The 16,616-nt window shown below is 38.8% G+C and overlaps 1 protein-coding gene across 2 annotated transcripts in view; it reads right to left on the bottom strand.

The window, feature by feature from the left end:
- LOC136864966 (uncharacterized) overlaps positions 1-16,616 on the bottom strand; it is a 160,228-nt gene that overhangs the window by 77,935 nt on the left and 65,677 nt on the right. For both annotated transcript variants that reach the window (XM_067142372.2, XM_067142373.2), the window contains exon 3: positions 9,944-10,088. In XM_067142372.2, coding sequence (XP_066998473.2) covers positions 9,944-10,088 — 145 coding nt within the window. The remainder of the gene's footprint in view (positions 1-9,943; positions 10,089-16,616) is intronic.

The following is a 16,616-nucleotide window of genomic DNA, read 5'->3' as shown; positions in this document are numbered from 1 at the left end:
TATTCCTGTGAATCTTTCACAGGTGGCGCCCAATTTCATCGTTTATATTTTATTCCAGGTATAAATTATCCATTTCGTGTTTCGGTTTCCCCAAGAGGTTACAGTATGGCTTTTAATGTTTTTGTAGTGGAGGTAAGTGTTTTGTGGTGTGTGAATTGCAGGAATGTTGGATGCAGTACCAACAACCAGTCCCCAAGCCCGAGAAATTCACCATTTAAGGTTAAAATCTCCGATCTGGCCGAAAATCAAACCCAGGGCCCTCTGAATCGAATGCAACTAAACTGACCATTCAGCCAAGGAGGTGGACTATATGAGGGGTAGTGAGGGGCATTGATTCTTGTTGGGGGAGGAGTCTTCAAAGGTCTGCCTAGCTGCGGTCTTTCGTGTTTATTGTAGTTCATTAAGATGCTCTCAATAAGTCTCACCTTGAATTCTAATATGGTATCCTAATCTTCTGACTTCTGGGACAAGTAGGCATTTAGGCAGCATATGTCCAGTAAATGGCAGAAAACTATTTCATGGTAAAGAAGACAGACCAGACTGGGTGGATCAGATGTTAGTGTGCTAGCTTTTTGAGCCAAAGGGTTTGATCCTATTCAATCAGGTTATATTTTAAGGTGCTGAAATATATCCACCTCATATCAGTACAAGGTACCTTGCATGATTTTCAGGGACATCAAGGTGGCAAAAATTTTGTCCCACATGTTTCTTGTTGTTCCTTTTTTCATACCTTTATTTAGTCTAATTTCTCTTACTACCATTACCTTCTCTACCTTTGTCTACATCCGTATTCCAGTCTCTCATCACAATTAAGCTTTCATTTCCTTTTACATGCTGTGCTACATCTTTCTTTGCATTTGTTTTTTGCGTGCGTGCATTTTAACCGTAGAAATCTGTTCACTATGCTGGTTTATCTTAAGGATGTTGTGCTTCTGCGGCTGCTAGAAATAATACTGTATGGGAGTATACTGGAACAACTTGAGGTGCACATCGAGATGCAGTAAAAACATCTGCCCTTGTGCAGTACTACTCTGCAGCTGAGTATGCATGCCCAGGGTGGTATAAATCTTGCCTGTGGATGTGGCACTCAATGAAATATGCTAAATTGGCTGCCCGTCTGTGTACCATACCACTGGAAAAGATCTACTGTCTTGCTGGTAGAGAATCTCCTGACATCCATCCAGAAATAGTCGCCAGAAGAAAAGAACAAGGCAACACCACCTCAGACCCATCCTCTGTTTGGACATCAGACATCTTACCAACTTCTTAAAAGAGAAGCAACAGGTAAGACATATCAAAACCTATCCTGACATTTTTCTGACAATTGTTGTACCGTAAGAGGATAGCATGTGGAGAATCAGCCCCCACATTTAACGGCAAGGCTCAAAATCATACCTGGAATCCAGGTACACAAGCTTGATGGGTGGCACTGCTGGTCATCTCTGAGCCAGCTCGGAGTTGTGTTGTGGCAGGGCGTATTTGCATGCAGTCTACTCGACCCACTCTGAAGCTGTATTGTTTCACTCACTTGTCAGTTACTCAGAAGAGTGTATCAGAAATGACTGGTATAAAATTCATGATGCTAACGGGAAGTTTTTTGTACACCAAGCACAACAAATTAGAACTTCATTGTCGCGTTCTTCACACATTTCTTTCTTCTTCCCCGAACAATATTTAGCGGGCACTACGAACTCGAAATCGTGGTGACGAAAACTGAAAATGTATAAAAGACTGCAGTTTATGGATTGTGCCAGTGGTGAACCTCAACTTTATCATCATTACAAGAAGTTAGAATTTCTGTGAATACACGGTAAAAAGCTTTACACTGCTGGAAAAAGAATTTGTCAAACAGTTTAATCAAAGCAGTTCTATTGTTTTATGTGGAGGAATGTCTAAAAGACAAGTTGTATCGCTATATGTGTTCCACGAATGAAAAACCAGGGCACAGTTGTCTTCAGAGGAAAAGGCTTCTCTAAACCACATTTTCAGTTCCGTTTTCCCCTTTTTCCCCAATTTTGTGGCAGTGACAACAATGTTATCTACTCTAAACATTTTTTTTTTAAACCAGAGGACCAAAGGTTCCAGTAGGCTCCTAGATTACAATAAATAATTTAGGGAACAAAGAACCATCCATTCTGGTTGTTGGCATTATGGTGTATGAATGTGTGAGTGAACTAACCGATTGAGCTATCATGTGTGTGTTTTTCACCTACAAAAGAGAAAGTCATTTTCAATCGCATTTTGCGCTTGAAACCTCATTGATCAGTTGTTCCGGCATAGCTATGGCTAGACCACCTAGTTGCTCGCTACCACTTCCTAGGACAGATAGCAGCACCCTTCAGCACCCAGCCGGAAGTGGTGTGGATGGAAGGGGATGAGAGACTGTTATGCTTGGGTGCCTCGTGCGAGAGGACACGAGAACATGTGACTGACTGTTACCGAGGGCATCAGCCCATTAGTACTCAGTATTATGTATTAATAATGTGTTATAAGTGTCGTAAGTGTAATAAATGTTGTTATTTAAATTAAGTGAGTGATTTACGTACAAAACATCAATGTTGTAAATACGCGACGGGGTGTAATGGAAAAATCATTCTTGAGCCTTCTACAGAAATTCTTCTTCAGCCTTATTTTGTTTTTCATCTTGAATATCCAAAGGGGACATAAATTTCATAATTTTTCTACTCCCAATTCTGTTTTGCTTCTTGAAACGGCTGATCCAGGCATGAGAGGCGGAGACATTACTTTTTGTGACAGATAGTTCACGTGCAATTTCCAAAGCCCAGAGTCGTAAATCTTTCGCACTTATATTTTGCCTTCCTCTTCTTACCTCCTAAACACGTGAATAGAGTTTTTCATACATAAAATTTTTTATGTTCAATCGGACTTCCCGGCATACCTGTATTTACATTAATTAAATCAAAAGTAAACTTCCACCTGTTTGATACTATATGATTGCTTTAAGCAAAGTGATAAATAATAAATTAATTATTAACCCTCGAACCGGTAGTTGAAATGGCTCTAACCAGTGGGTGTGCACCATACATTTGCAGTACCTGATGCATGTCACTCTGACAGATGTATTATTCACAAAATATGCACATAATACATCGAAAGCGAGCCTCCGTGGCTCAGACGGCAACGCGTCGGCCTCTCACCGCTGGATACCGTGGTTCAAATCCCGGTCACTCCATGTGAGATTTGTGCTGGACAAAGCGGAGGCGGGACAGGTTTTTCTCCGGGTACTCCGGTTTTCCCTGTCATCTTTCATTCCAACAACACTCTCCATCCTCATTTCATAGCATCTATCATTCATTAATAAATCACTTTGGGAGTGGTGACACCATCGTACTAACAGCCTATATCTGCTTCATTCATTACATCCCTGACCCGGTCAATGACTGGAAAACAGGTTGTAGGTTTTCATTCAATACATCGAAACATTCAGCATGAACTGGACTATTTGAAAAGTGGTTTTTATTTACCCTCAATGTAATATGTTTTAAGTTTTCTGCCCCTTTAAATGCCCCCTCAAAAAAATCAAAAATAGTTTCTACTTACACATCAAATATAAATGACTAATCAGATTTTCTGAAACTTTTTAAAATATACATTTTGTAGAGAAATTAATTCTGATGATAGGCATGCAAAGTTTAAGTGAATAGTGTTAATACTTTAGGAATTATTCAATAAAAAGTATGTTACTTGATAGAGCTCTAACCGGTGGGTGTTCATAACCTACCTCAGGTGGCACAACACTTATCCATTATGCTGCAGTAGGCCTTGAATTTACAGATGCATTTAATTCTATTAAAGTATCTTCATCATTTAAATCTGAAAATGTGGCCATCATGTGTGCATAACACACTAATGTTAAAAACTTCATATTTGGTCCGTATTGAAAAAAAAAAAATGTTGTGATTTTGTATTAACAACATAATTTGTATTGATATAAGGTGGATCATTTATACTCTCTTTATACTCTCTTTGTTATGTGCATAACACACAGTAAACAATGAAAGCAAGTCACAACAAAATCAACACGTGTTTCAAAGCTGTACGAATTGCGACCTTCATTTGGTTCAAAGTTATCACACATAAATGGATGTACTGAACACCGAAACATTCCACATTCCAAGGAGAAAACAAGCCTGATGAATGCTGCCATCTAACGTAAATATTCACAAATTCTTCTACCTGTATTCACTGGTAAGGTAGACCTGACGATCTATCGTCAGCAGCGGATGAGATAGGTGCACACCTGCCGATCTATCGTCAGCTACCACTTCGAGGGTTAATAAATAATTCAGATTTGATACGGGAAATGAAGCGGATTTGCAATACCTGTATTTTCCAACTGACCGAGCTCGATAGCTGCAGTCGCTTAAGTGCGGCCAGTATCCAGTATTCGGAAGATAGTGGGTTTGAATCCCACTGTCGGCAGCCCTGAAGATGGTTTTCCGTGGTTTCCCATTTTCACACCAGGCAAATGCTGGGGCTGTACCTTGATTAAGGCCACGGGCCACTTCCTTCCCAGCCCTAGCCCTTTCCTGTCCCATCGTCGCCGTAAGACATCTGTGTCGGTGCGACGTAAAGCCAATAACAAAAAAAAAAAATTCCCAACTGCTTCTTCCACAAGTAAATATATTGCTCTAACTTCGGTAAAGTAATTTCGGACATGTGAAAGTGATTATGGCTTTTTACCACCTTCATTAAACCAAAATTTCACAGCCCTCCTCTTGTAGGCCTACTTGCACACTTTCTATGGGACTAGGAACCTAACTAGAACTGGACAATTTGGATGGCGACAAACTCGTAGCATAACTAGATTTTGCTAAGTCATATTCTAGTTTGAACTCTGACCCGGAATTTCACTTGCTGTTGGCAGAAGCTTTTGACAAACGGAAATCACTGGAGTCTCTTTCACTGTCTCCAATGTGTATATCAAGAGAACCTCCTCAATGATTATTTTACATCAAATCAATCAAATATTTCCTTTTCAGCTAATTCGTCTGGGAAACAAGAATCCCTTTTCATGGAAATAACTCATTACAAACTCCACTATGCTAATAGGATTTAAAATGTCATCCTCAAGGAATTCATTCTCACTATCTTGCTTTATTTAAAATAACCATTAAAATGGTTATGTTATTGCTGTATGCAATGAAACACCCGACAGCTGACTACTGCATGCGGCTCTGCTTATCACTGACCTTGAATATCTGGGACGTAAGGACTGTCCACTCCCAACCAACATGGACATGTACAGTACTCGCGCTACTTCCCATTGATCTATATGAGAGATTTGCCACATGATTTCGGAAGCTTGTAGTTACATCTGGAAGCTGTTTATCTGCACACTGTCCTCTTATAGTACAATTGTATCAATAGAAAATCAGGATAGGTTTCGACCTGTCTTACCTGTTACTTCTGCTGTTAGATCAAAAAAGACCTTAAAATCTACTGAGGTGCTTATAGGTACATCATGGCAAGTAAGAATTTAAGAGTGGCAGGCAAGAAGTCAGCAAATGAATGAATGGGTGATGCCAGATTAACAACTCCCTTCTGGTCACATGGCAGATTGGATGACTTGAAAGCCATAAAATGCAATTCTCCTTCTCCGCATGAGATCAGAGATCTTCTGGACATGAGTATCCAGCTCATAGTTATGCTGACGTCTGTATTCCTCTTTGTCTTTAATTGGGCCAAGAATTTTCCTTAAGATCTTTCTCTCTTTAATTTTCAATTTTTCTATGAGGCCTTTCTTGTTCCGCTGCATACAAAGCCTCTGGTCTTATGACAGTGCAGTAATGTCCGAGTTTTACATTCAAGGATATGGACTTTTTTGTTGTAAACTTCTTTGGTCAGTTAACTCATTTCCATTTTATTCATACGTGACGCGAAAGCTTCTTTTTCAGAGATGTTCGGTTCTATCCACTTGCCAAGATATTTAAACTTAACTGTCCGTTTGATTGCCCCCTTGTTTACTTTTAGCTCTCTTGGCGCTAGCTTGATGTTAGTTATGAACTGAGTTTTCTCCAAAGATATCTGGAGGCCTGCTTTTTCCGCCTCTGTCTTGGGGTGATTAATTTGCTTTGTAGCCATGTCTAAAGAATCAGACAAAATTGCTAGATCATCTGCAAAAGCTAAGTAATCAATTGAAAGGTTCATGTTCTTGTAACCCAATCTCACACCATTTTTGAGCCCATCGTTAATTTCTTTGCGCCATTCACAGATGACTTTTTCAAGGACGCAATTGAAGAGCAGGGGCGAGAACCCATCTCCCTGCCTAACTCCTGTCTTTATCTTGAAAGAGTCCGAAATTTCTCCTCTGAACTTAACTCTGGAGGTTGTGTTAGCTAGGGTCTGTTCGATGATTGCCATGGTTTTGTTATCCAAGCCAAATTCCTTTAGGACACGAATAAGAGCGATTCTATGAATCGAGTCATAGGCCTTCTTGCAGTCAACGAAGGTCACCACAAATTTCTTGTTCCTTAGTTTCAGATACGAGAGGATAGATTTCAGATTCATAATTTGCTCGGCACATGAACGCTCTTTCCTGAACCCTGCTTGGTACTCTCCCAGTTGTGGATCAAGTTGTTGTTCTGCCCTAATCTGCAGATTTTGAGAGAATTCTGTAAGATACCAATAGGAGGGAAATACCACGGTAATTGTTAACATCCGTTTTGTCCCCTTTCTTATGCAGTAGGTGAATCAAGGCAGAAGTCCAGTGATGTGGAAGTTTCTCAGTTTCCCAAATCTTTCTGATGATGTCAGTCAATTTATCAATAATTTTGTTACCAGTATACTTCCACAATTCAGCAGTTATCGAGTCCTCACCTGGTGCCTTGTTATTCTTAAGGAAATGGATAGTCTGTTTGATTTTTCTTTCATTGGAGGGGATGAATCTGGGTGGACGTGTATGTTATCTTCAAATGAAAAGTGAATACTGGAATTACACAACTGAGAAGAGATTCAAAGTACTTTGCTAGAATCTGGCAATTATCTTTGTCGTAAGCTAGTTTCCCATCTGAGTCTTTGAACTGTAAGCTTGTTGGATTTTACTTGTTTAGACTGTGTTTAAAGATTCTGTAAAAGTCCCGTGTGTTGTTCCTCTGGAAACCTTGTTCAATCTGCGTTAGTTGATTCTTGTTGTAGGCACATTTTACATTGCAAATAGCTTTTGCCGCACATTATCTCTCGTTCACAAAGTTTTCCCAGTTATCTTGGTTCTTTACCGAATTCCATTTTTGCCAGGCGAGTTGTCTTTGTTTTACCACCGAGACACATTCGTCATTCCACAAGGCATCTTTGACTTCATCAGTGAGACTGTTTCCTTTGCTGTTGTAATCAAGGTCTGTTGTAGCTCTTCCCAGTTCTGGGGATTCAGGGGTTCTATATACTTCGTAAATTCAGGACATGAGCATAGTTTTGCAGTATCAAATCGATTGATCTTCAAGTGGATCTTTCTGGTGTTTCTCGGAATCAGTTTAACTTTGATTTTGGATAAATAGTGATCCAAATCTAGATTGGCATTGCTTAGAAGCTTCACATTCTGTATCTCTCTGAGCTTTATGGAAGACTGCGATGTGGTCGATTCGGAACTCCCCGAGACTGGGATTTGGAGATGTCCAAGCCTTACATAGCTCCACCAGCCGCTCTCATACCTGCCAACTTTTAGAAATAAAAAAATACAAAGATTTTTTTTAATTCTTTGATTTTATCATGTATAATGCACCACGGTCTTGATGAAAAAAGGCCTACAGTTACAAGGCGAATTGAAAAATTTTAAATCTTAAACTATGAAAACATTAAAATGGTTACAAGAAAATCTAACAAACACTGAACAAAATGCATAATAGTTTCCTTTATTAGATTGTAACACAAACTGAAATTAAATTTTGTAGGTATCTCTCAACACTTGGAGATAACGTTTGTTATTTTTTGTGGTCATAATGTGAAGAGAAAATACCAGGAACTGTCACCGACACAGCTCTCCGAAATACATTCAACTCATTCAAATTATGTACTAAGAATGAACACGAACGCACTGAAATATGCAAAACTACCACATACAAAACACATCAATATGTCTCATACATTATTAACATACGACTTTGACAGCGGAAAAAGCATAGAATCACAAGAAAAATCGTGTGGCCAACAACTCCAATGAAACTACGCACAGAAATGATGTTAACAGCACGCGAACAAGAAACTCGACCCTTCGTCCTGATTAACGGAGTCGCTAGCGCGCGCTAGCCTCTTTCGCTTGTAGGACGATTGCCCTCCCGAATTCCTAGCTTTAAAACACACGATGCTGTAGTGAGTTGGAACACGATACACGAAGACGACAGATGATACACTTGCCAAACAAATACACTTGAAAATGAAGTTGCGTAAATTACACAAGCACACAATTTATCCTAGTGGAAAAGTATTGACCGTACCGACGTCATATTGTTCAAAAATAGGAAGAACTAAAAATAAATTGGAAAATCAGAAGAAGAGTTAAAGAAACTAATATTTTCCGAATAAATCAGAGGAGTTGACAGATATGTTCTCTCTGTTGCGGTTTGTTCTCTGGTGTGCCGGATAGGTTCCGATAATGTTCCGGAACTCTCTTTACCCAGCTGTGCATTGAAATCTCCAAGAGGTATAATTATGTGTTGTCTGGGATCTTACAAAGAACATCCTCAAGATTTTCCCAGAATTTATCTGTTCCTTCTGAGTCTCTCTAATTCACTTGACTGATTGGTGCATGAACATTCACTATAGTGTAAACTTTGCGCTCCAGAAGGAGAGTGTTGAAACTCTGCTACTAGGTGAAGTGAAGTTAATGTCTGAAACCAGAATCTTCCTACCGACTATAAAACCTGTGCCAAGGTGGGGAACCATTTATAGAACGCATTTACCAGTTTTTCCTTTAAAAGATTCCGTAACCCCCTGACTCAAAGATTTCTTCATCAGTGAATCTTGTTTCTTGAACCGCTGCAATTAATGGGATTGGTGGGATAACTCATCAGTTTTTCAATTTGCCAATCTTCCGAAGAGAATTTGTGTTAAAGGTAGCAAAGAAATTCCGGCATTTGTGTTGGATTTTTCCTGGAGTCTTCGATACCTCCAAGCATATTCGTGCAGGCTTTCCAGAATCCAAAGGCCTGCATGCTTCACTCAAGACGAAGGCGGATTAGGTACCAACTGGGGTAGTAGCTTCTGCTGAACTTTCCTCCATGCTGCAGACAGTTGAAAAACTGTAGATTGGGGTTAGTGATATTTCATACTGACAAAAATACAACCAAGGTTGCGAGCCTTGGAGAGCCTCACGATGTTTTCTGGCTAAGGGCAGGCATTTCCTTCTACTCTAACTAGGTATGGTTTTCCCGCCAACATCTGAGTGGCTGATTGCAGTGGTTACCCACTGGGCAATGGGGTCGCGACATCCCTACGCCAATATTATTATTATTATTATTATTATTATTATTATTATTAAGAAAGTTGATTTAAATCAGCCAGTCGATCAGCAAATTTCATTTATAAGGACTCTGGCGTGAAGGAAAAGGTCCAGACGAGCAGATAAGATGGAAAACTGTTTAAGATATCAAAATTAAAATGGGCCCCCATATGAATCCAGTATGCCAGTTATTCTCACACCAAATTTCAGCTCAATCTGTCCAGCCATTTTTGCCCAGCCTATTGCAAAGGAATAACACAGTCAGAAGAGTGGCAGTTATAAAACTGCTACAATTTTTTTTTATACTGGTTTCATCCCCCACTCCCAAATTACATATTATGAATAACATTGGTAAAAACATTTCTTTGATACTGCCACTTGTTAATATTCCTAAAATCCAACAATAACAGATTTAATTCATAAAATATTTTTTTTCAATTACCTTTGTCATCATCATAATCATCGCAATAAAAAAAGGTGTGTACTTACTCAAAATATCTTCAATCTTGTTACTCTGAGATTTTAAAGCTGCTTCTTTTTCAGCACAGTATGAAATGTCTTTAAGAAATACACTGGCCTTTTCAAACGTGTTTCTCTGCATTTCTAACTCTTTAGACAAAGAATCAAGGCAACCCTGAAAAGAGTAAAAGTCAAGTCAAAATATATCTAAATCCTCTTCTACATCCTTTAGTGTTCAATTTTCAAGTCTCACCAAATGACACACTGTCTCTATAACCCTCCATTCAGGCCCCTCTACATCATCTACTTTTGTAGCAAACAAACACTGAGTATAATCAATGTCACCTAGATATTTCTATACTTCTCTCATCTTGCTTCTACAAACTATGATCCCACTACCTTCCTGCTGATGAGGGCAGTGGAATACATCCACAGTACCCCCTGCCTGTCATAAAGAGCAAATGAAAGGGGGCCAGTGGCTCTCAGCTTGGGAGCATGGGTTGGCAACCACAGGGCTCTACCTGACTCTGCCATTGCTTCCACTAATTTGTGTTGGGCACCTAGCTTTCATTTTTTTGTTCGACCCTCCTGAATACACTTTTGTTCTATTCTGGCCCTTACAGTATTATGTTTGCCTATCATGTTCATGAGCTTCATGATCCTTCCCTTTCTTTTTCTCATACCTTTATATTTCAAAATGTTGGACCTCTTCCATTTTCTCTCTGATTAGTGTTAAGAGAGGATGGTTATCCAGCAGCACAGTAAAACCTGTACTAAAAGACCACTGTCGGTTCCAACAAAACATGGTCCTCCAGAGAAGTGGTTGCCAAACAGAGGTGATTGTTTTTATACAGATGTACATTATACCAACATCATCTTCCTAGCATTTTCCTGCTGGTGCAGGTTCAGCTGTTTTAACCATAGCTCACCATTTTGCATGATCTTGGGTATCATGTGGTCTAAAGTTCAGAGTCCTCATATCAGCATTTACTGTGTCACGCCACTACAGCAGTGGGTGAAATTGGCAACTGTTCCATGTGCAGCATGACATGACAATACCGTTGGAAACATTTTTCCCATGACTTCTCAGTGATGGATGCTATGCCCATTTGCTGGCAAACTGTCATTTTTGACACAATGCAGAGGTGTGATGTCCATCGACCAACGGAGCATACACATTTCATGGTGTGTAATTGGCGCCCTGTAGCTTTGTCAGCTGGTCAACATTCAACACTGTATAAAGCAACAGGACATACTATCATGTGGTATATTTTGGACTTCAGATGTAGTGGCATCCTTCTGCTGCAGAGTACACCTGCGACTTCCGTCTATCTCAACCATGCTGCCTTTATCCTACTCCATATTTCATCACCTATTGTGCTATCAGTCTGTAGGCAGGATCCCAGATACCTTAAGCTTACGGTCTTCGTTAAGGACTCTCCATCAACTTGGACTGAGCCTTTGCTTAGTATGGTTTCCAGGTATTCAGTCCTTCTCTGTTCAGTCTCACGCCGTATTGTGAGAGACGGCCATTCCAATCTTCAACTTAACGCTGCAATCCACTTCTGGTGGTATCAGCAAGTGGGACATCACCTGCATGTAAGAAAGTTCAAGGGACAATCCTCTGCAGGTCCCAAGTGACCGTGTCCATGACAAGGACAACGATCAATGAGGACAGTGCAGAACCTTGGTGTACACTGACTTTCAGTGAGCACTCCAAGATGCTGACAGCGCAATGTAGCCGACTTGTGATGTTCACGTATAGTATCCTGGTCAACTTGATATGCATTTCTGGTACATCATGCTACAAATATAAAATGCCTGGAAGTTTGTTTAATTTTAGTACACTATTTTTTTTCTTTCTGTCATGATTTCATTTTATTAATTGTCCTTTAACAAGTTAAAAATTTATTTCATATGTTGTCCAGTTGCAGTCTTTCAATGGTGCCAATTGTTGAATTCTCTCAATGTTTGACAAAATTTCTTGAAGTTGATGCAAATGTAATGGACTAGAATAACTTGGAAACAATTATCTAACCCATGGGTAAATAATGAAAATATCGAGCTCCATTATTATTATTATTATTTTTGTAGTTATGTACGGAGTTTATTTGGCATAAATCGTGATCGTAATAAAACACATGAGGTTACGTCAGGACACGTCTGCTGTATGTATATTCATGAGTTTATTTCATGTAAGAACACATAATTAATAGTATATAACATATATATGTAAATACGATATATAAATCCAGTGTAATGTTGTACAACAAACTGTAATAGTCCAGAACAACGCATCTTGCCACGAGAAAGTTACAGAACATTCGATCCATTTGTAAATAGGTTATTGGAGACTCTAGAAATTACAAGAAAACATGTTGTGTCATACTTTTCTTGAAGCACAATTGACAGCATGTCCTGTGCGAATCTTTTTTGGTTACAAGAAAGTGACAGTTTCATGTACAGAATCACCACCACTACCACCAAAATGTTTCAAGATTTCAAGATATCAGTAGTTCACTGTTTGATCCTCAGTCAGGAATTCAGGGCGCACAACACTGTTGATGTCAAAATAGTCTGCCAACATTTTTACAATCGGAACCACTCTTAACACTGCATATAATTCGTGCACTGACAGTCACAGTCATTTGGCATGTCTCCGTAAAAGTTTGAAGCAGAAGCAAATGTTGATATGCTGCTCGTAATATTCAGATATTTCCACAATAGTAATGCACACTCCACACACTTGCGAACTAACAACTGCTGGGTGATAACTGTTTCAGAAATGCATGAGAAAATGGCTGTTTACTTAGGAAAGATTCCACTTTACATTGCCACTTTAAAAAAATAGTAAGATTTCGTATTTGCTATTTTGCTTTACGTCGCACCGACACAGATATGTCTTATGGCGACAATATTTCATATTTGTGCTGTATTTTTGAAGTTTGGTTATTTTCTGAAAGGCCTTGTAAACCTTTTAGCCATGAAAACAAAAAGTCTGCCAGGTATACAAAGCATATTAAACGAATTGTATCAGAGAAAGTTTGGATGATATACAATACTTAGAAAGTCTTGCATTCAGAGGCCTAGAATGGATAGTTTGCACTCTTGACATTCTCATCAAGAGCAGTGTAATGTGTCTTCCTCATTTAACATTGTAGAAATAATGTCTGCCATAAAGGGGCTTACTAATATTTATGGCAAGAGTATAAGCTTTTCTAGATCACTGTTCCCCCAGATATAGTTCACTGAAATTTCCCCAGATGGCAGATTTTGAGGTTATTGCTCTGTGTTATGGTATAATTATACAAGTTACACCTGGATTATTGAACTATGACTCTACGTGGACTAGGCATATTGTTTTCAGTTCTTTGTAATGCAGTGTATGTTCAGATATTTAGTGACTGGAGTAGCTTTCTCAGTCTGTTACAAGGAGAAATTCAGATATGCATGCCATACCGTGTATTATTAACTATTTAATTTTGGTTTTAATGTTTTAAATATAAAATAAATATGTAATTATTTCAACTTCTGTGGTTTCTATATTTAATGTACTGTAGCATAATTTTTGGAACAGAATCCTTGCCATAACTACAGCAACTTTGGGTTACTTTAAGTTTCTTAGATATTATGCATATTAATAAGGGGTTTGCTCCATTTAGATATTTGTAAAAAAGGCTTTGCAAGTTGAAAAAGTTTGGGAACTACCAAGAAGTATGTATAATCTTAAATATTCCACTAAAATGTATCTGTTTTCCAATATTCATTTAAATGTTATGAAAGCTAGATGCTTGGCTACAGAAAATAACAAAACATGTTTTAAGACATGCATTAAGTCAATTTTTCTAACATTTTGCTATTATTGAGATTTTTCAGGTTTTTAAAGTTTCCTTTCCATCTGCTTTTTTTGTCAATTATTATCAAATTAATGGTAAAAGAAAATGTTTCACAGAAGTCCAACCCCTCATCCAATCCGTGGGAGATGGGCAACGTCATCCAGCAGGGAATAGTCTATCAATGTAAAGTACAGTGGGGACCACGTGTGCCCCAAGACTGCTACCGTAGCTGTGAATACTGTACAGGAATCTGAAAAAGATGGCGAAAGATGGCGGCTAGCGGACCTCTGGTGAAATCACGACAGGCCTAGCAAGTAGATGATGGATATCAACTCGCTTTCAAGGAAATGAGGAACAATAAGCCGGACGGATGTAACAGACGATCCTGGTGAGGAACAGGATTATGAATTAGAACACTGAATATACGAAGACTGACTGGAAGAGTAGAAGTTGTAGACATGATGGAAAGAAGAAACCCGGATGTATTGAGGCTAGCAGACTAAATGGAGCGAGTATGGTAACAGAGAGCTACAGAATGTTTCTTGGTTGTACTATATAGAAAATGATGAAGGAAAGCGGAATGGAGTAGGAGTGGTAGTAAGAAATGGACTGAAAGAGGAAGTAAAAGGGATGTGACAGGTTGATGAAAGACAAAGTAACAGTCAAAGGAAAAACCTAGGAAACTGTACAAGTATATATTCCACACTTAGGATGCACGCAATAGCATAAAGATGACCTTCAGGAAGAACTGAAGAGACCGTTGAAAGGCCATAATATCGTAGTTATGGGCGACTTGAATGCTTGTGTAGGCATGGAAAGGAAGGGATATGAGAACGTGCTTGAGCAGAAGGATGGAGAAATAGAAAGAAATGAGAAAGAGGAAAGGCTACTGGATTTGTGCAAACGAAATGTGATGATGGTCAGGAACTCAATAGTCAAACAGAGAGAATGGCATAAGATAACCTGGTACAGCACTGACTGGTCTAGGAAAGGAAAGAGAGAGGGCAGATAAACAAGATGTATCAAAATATGGAAACTGAAAAAGAAAACCAACGAATACCAGGAAAAAACTAAGATTGAACTCGCTAAGAGATGATACAAAAACAGGAGAAGAGGAATGGGAAAGGTTCAAGAGGACATTAATAAAAATTGCAGAGGAATTTTGTGGGAGAACTAGTACCAGGAAAAGATGTAAGGAGACCCCATGGTGGAATGACAGATTCAAAGTGTCAGTTCGGGAGAAGAAAAGCCTTTAGAGTGTGGCTTGTTTGTTTGCCTGTTTTATGCAGTTGTTTTTCTTTTCCTTAATTATTCTTTTATATCCCTTTTTTTCTGAGTATAGTAGCAACGCCTCCTCCGTACAATTCTGTTTTGCTGTTTGTAGTTGGTCTGAAGCTTCCTTCGCTATCCTTTTCCTTTGATCTACTTGGGCTCGTCTTATGAATACCACTATTGTTTTAAGTGATCCCCCTTTAGCCTCATTGTCTAATACAGCTGTTGCTGTTTCCAGTGAGGAAATCTTTCTTTAAGAAAAGTCTGGTTTAATTCTCTTGTTCGTGGAGGTTCAATTAGTTCATTCCATTTGTGATTTGTGTGTTACTTTGATATTTGAAAAGTTGTTACCACCAGTAAGGATTTCCAAAGTGGCACTTTGTTGCTGTAATAGAATTTCTTGCTTACAGGCTATATTGTACATTTTTCTTCCGTGGTCCCTCCAAAAATGGAGAAGCAAGGTTCCACTGTATTTAATTTGTATGATTTAGTAATAATGTTCAAAAATAAGGTTCCTAGGAGGAAAACATAATTTCACTTCATCAATGGTAAATTTTAAAAACATTTAAGCTCTTTAAGTCTTCAGGGTTTTTCAATCTTGAAATTACCAGCGTTTCACATCAGTGTAGCAGTGGGCTCATCAGTTGGAATGCTACACCTTTCCAAGATGCTGGCCATCTGGGCTAAGCCCACTGCTACACTGGGGCAAAACCCTGGTAATTTCACAACTGGAAAAGCCTAAAGACTCAAAGAGCTTAAATAATAATAATATTAATTTTATATCCCACTAACTACATTTATGGTTTCCAGATATGCCAATATGATGGAATTTTGCCCCCCCACGAGTTCTTTAATATGCCAGTAAATCTACTAACACAAAGCTGAGGTATTTGAGCACCTTCAAATACCACCAGACTGAGCCAGGTTCAAACCTGCCAAGTTGAACTCAGAAGGCCAGCACTACCATCCAAGCTACTCAGACCAACTGTTTGATTTAGATGCTTTGTATTATGTAACATACGAAGGTACTGGTAAAGTACACTACACTACACATTTAGTAATATTTAGTCTGTAGTTCTGAACATTATGCATATGGTTATATATTGTTGAATAATAATTTTGAACTCAAGCGAGTTTTTAATAACAATGACTGGTATACATGTTACGACCATGTTTCCATATGACTGCATTATTTCATGCAATAACCGCTGATGATATACAAACTGCAAACTTCAAGCATCGACTATGCTCGCAGTTAATGGGACTTCAGAGACTGCAGCATGGGAGAATCCGTCATGAGACCCGTGATGTCTGTCTTGGGAGTCTCAGTGTACAAGAAAGAAGTCTACTTGTTCAAAATGACACAACCTTACCACCTACATCAGGGCTATCCAATCTTTTCATATATTGGGAAGCACCTGACTCCCTGCTATGGAGGCGCTGATGCCATTTGATGATGAAATAGAAACATGTAGGCTAATAATGACTAAATAATTTAAACATATACTTGCGTATTTAGTGTGAGATTTTACATCGCATGTTCGCTCATGTTAAGGAACAGTATTGTTCCTTAAATTCACTGTATTTTTTTAACC

The sequence above is a fragment of the Anabrus simplex genome, chromosome 2, assembly GCF_040414725.1.
Source record: "Anabrus simplex isolate iqAnaSimp1 chromosome 2, ASM4041472v1, whole genome shotgun sequence".
Lineage (NCBI taxonomy): Eukaryota > Metazoa > Arthropoda > Insecta > Orthoptera > Tettigoniidae > Anabrus > Anabrus simplex.
Note: the sequence above shows the minus strand (reverse complement) of the source record. Positions and strands in the feature narration are given on the sequence as shown.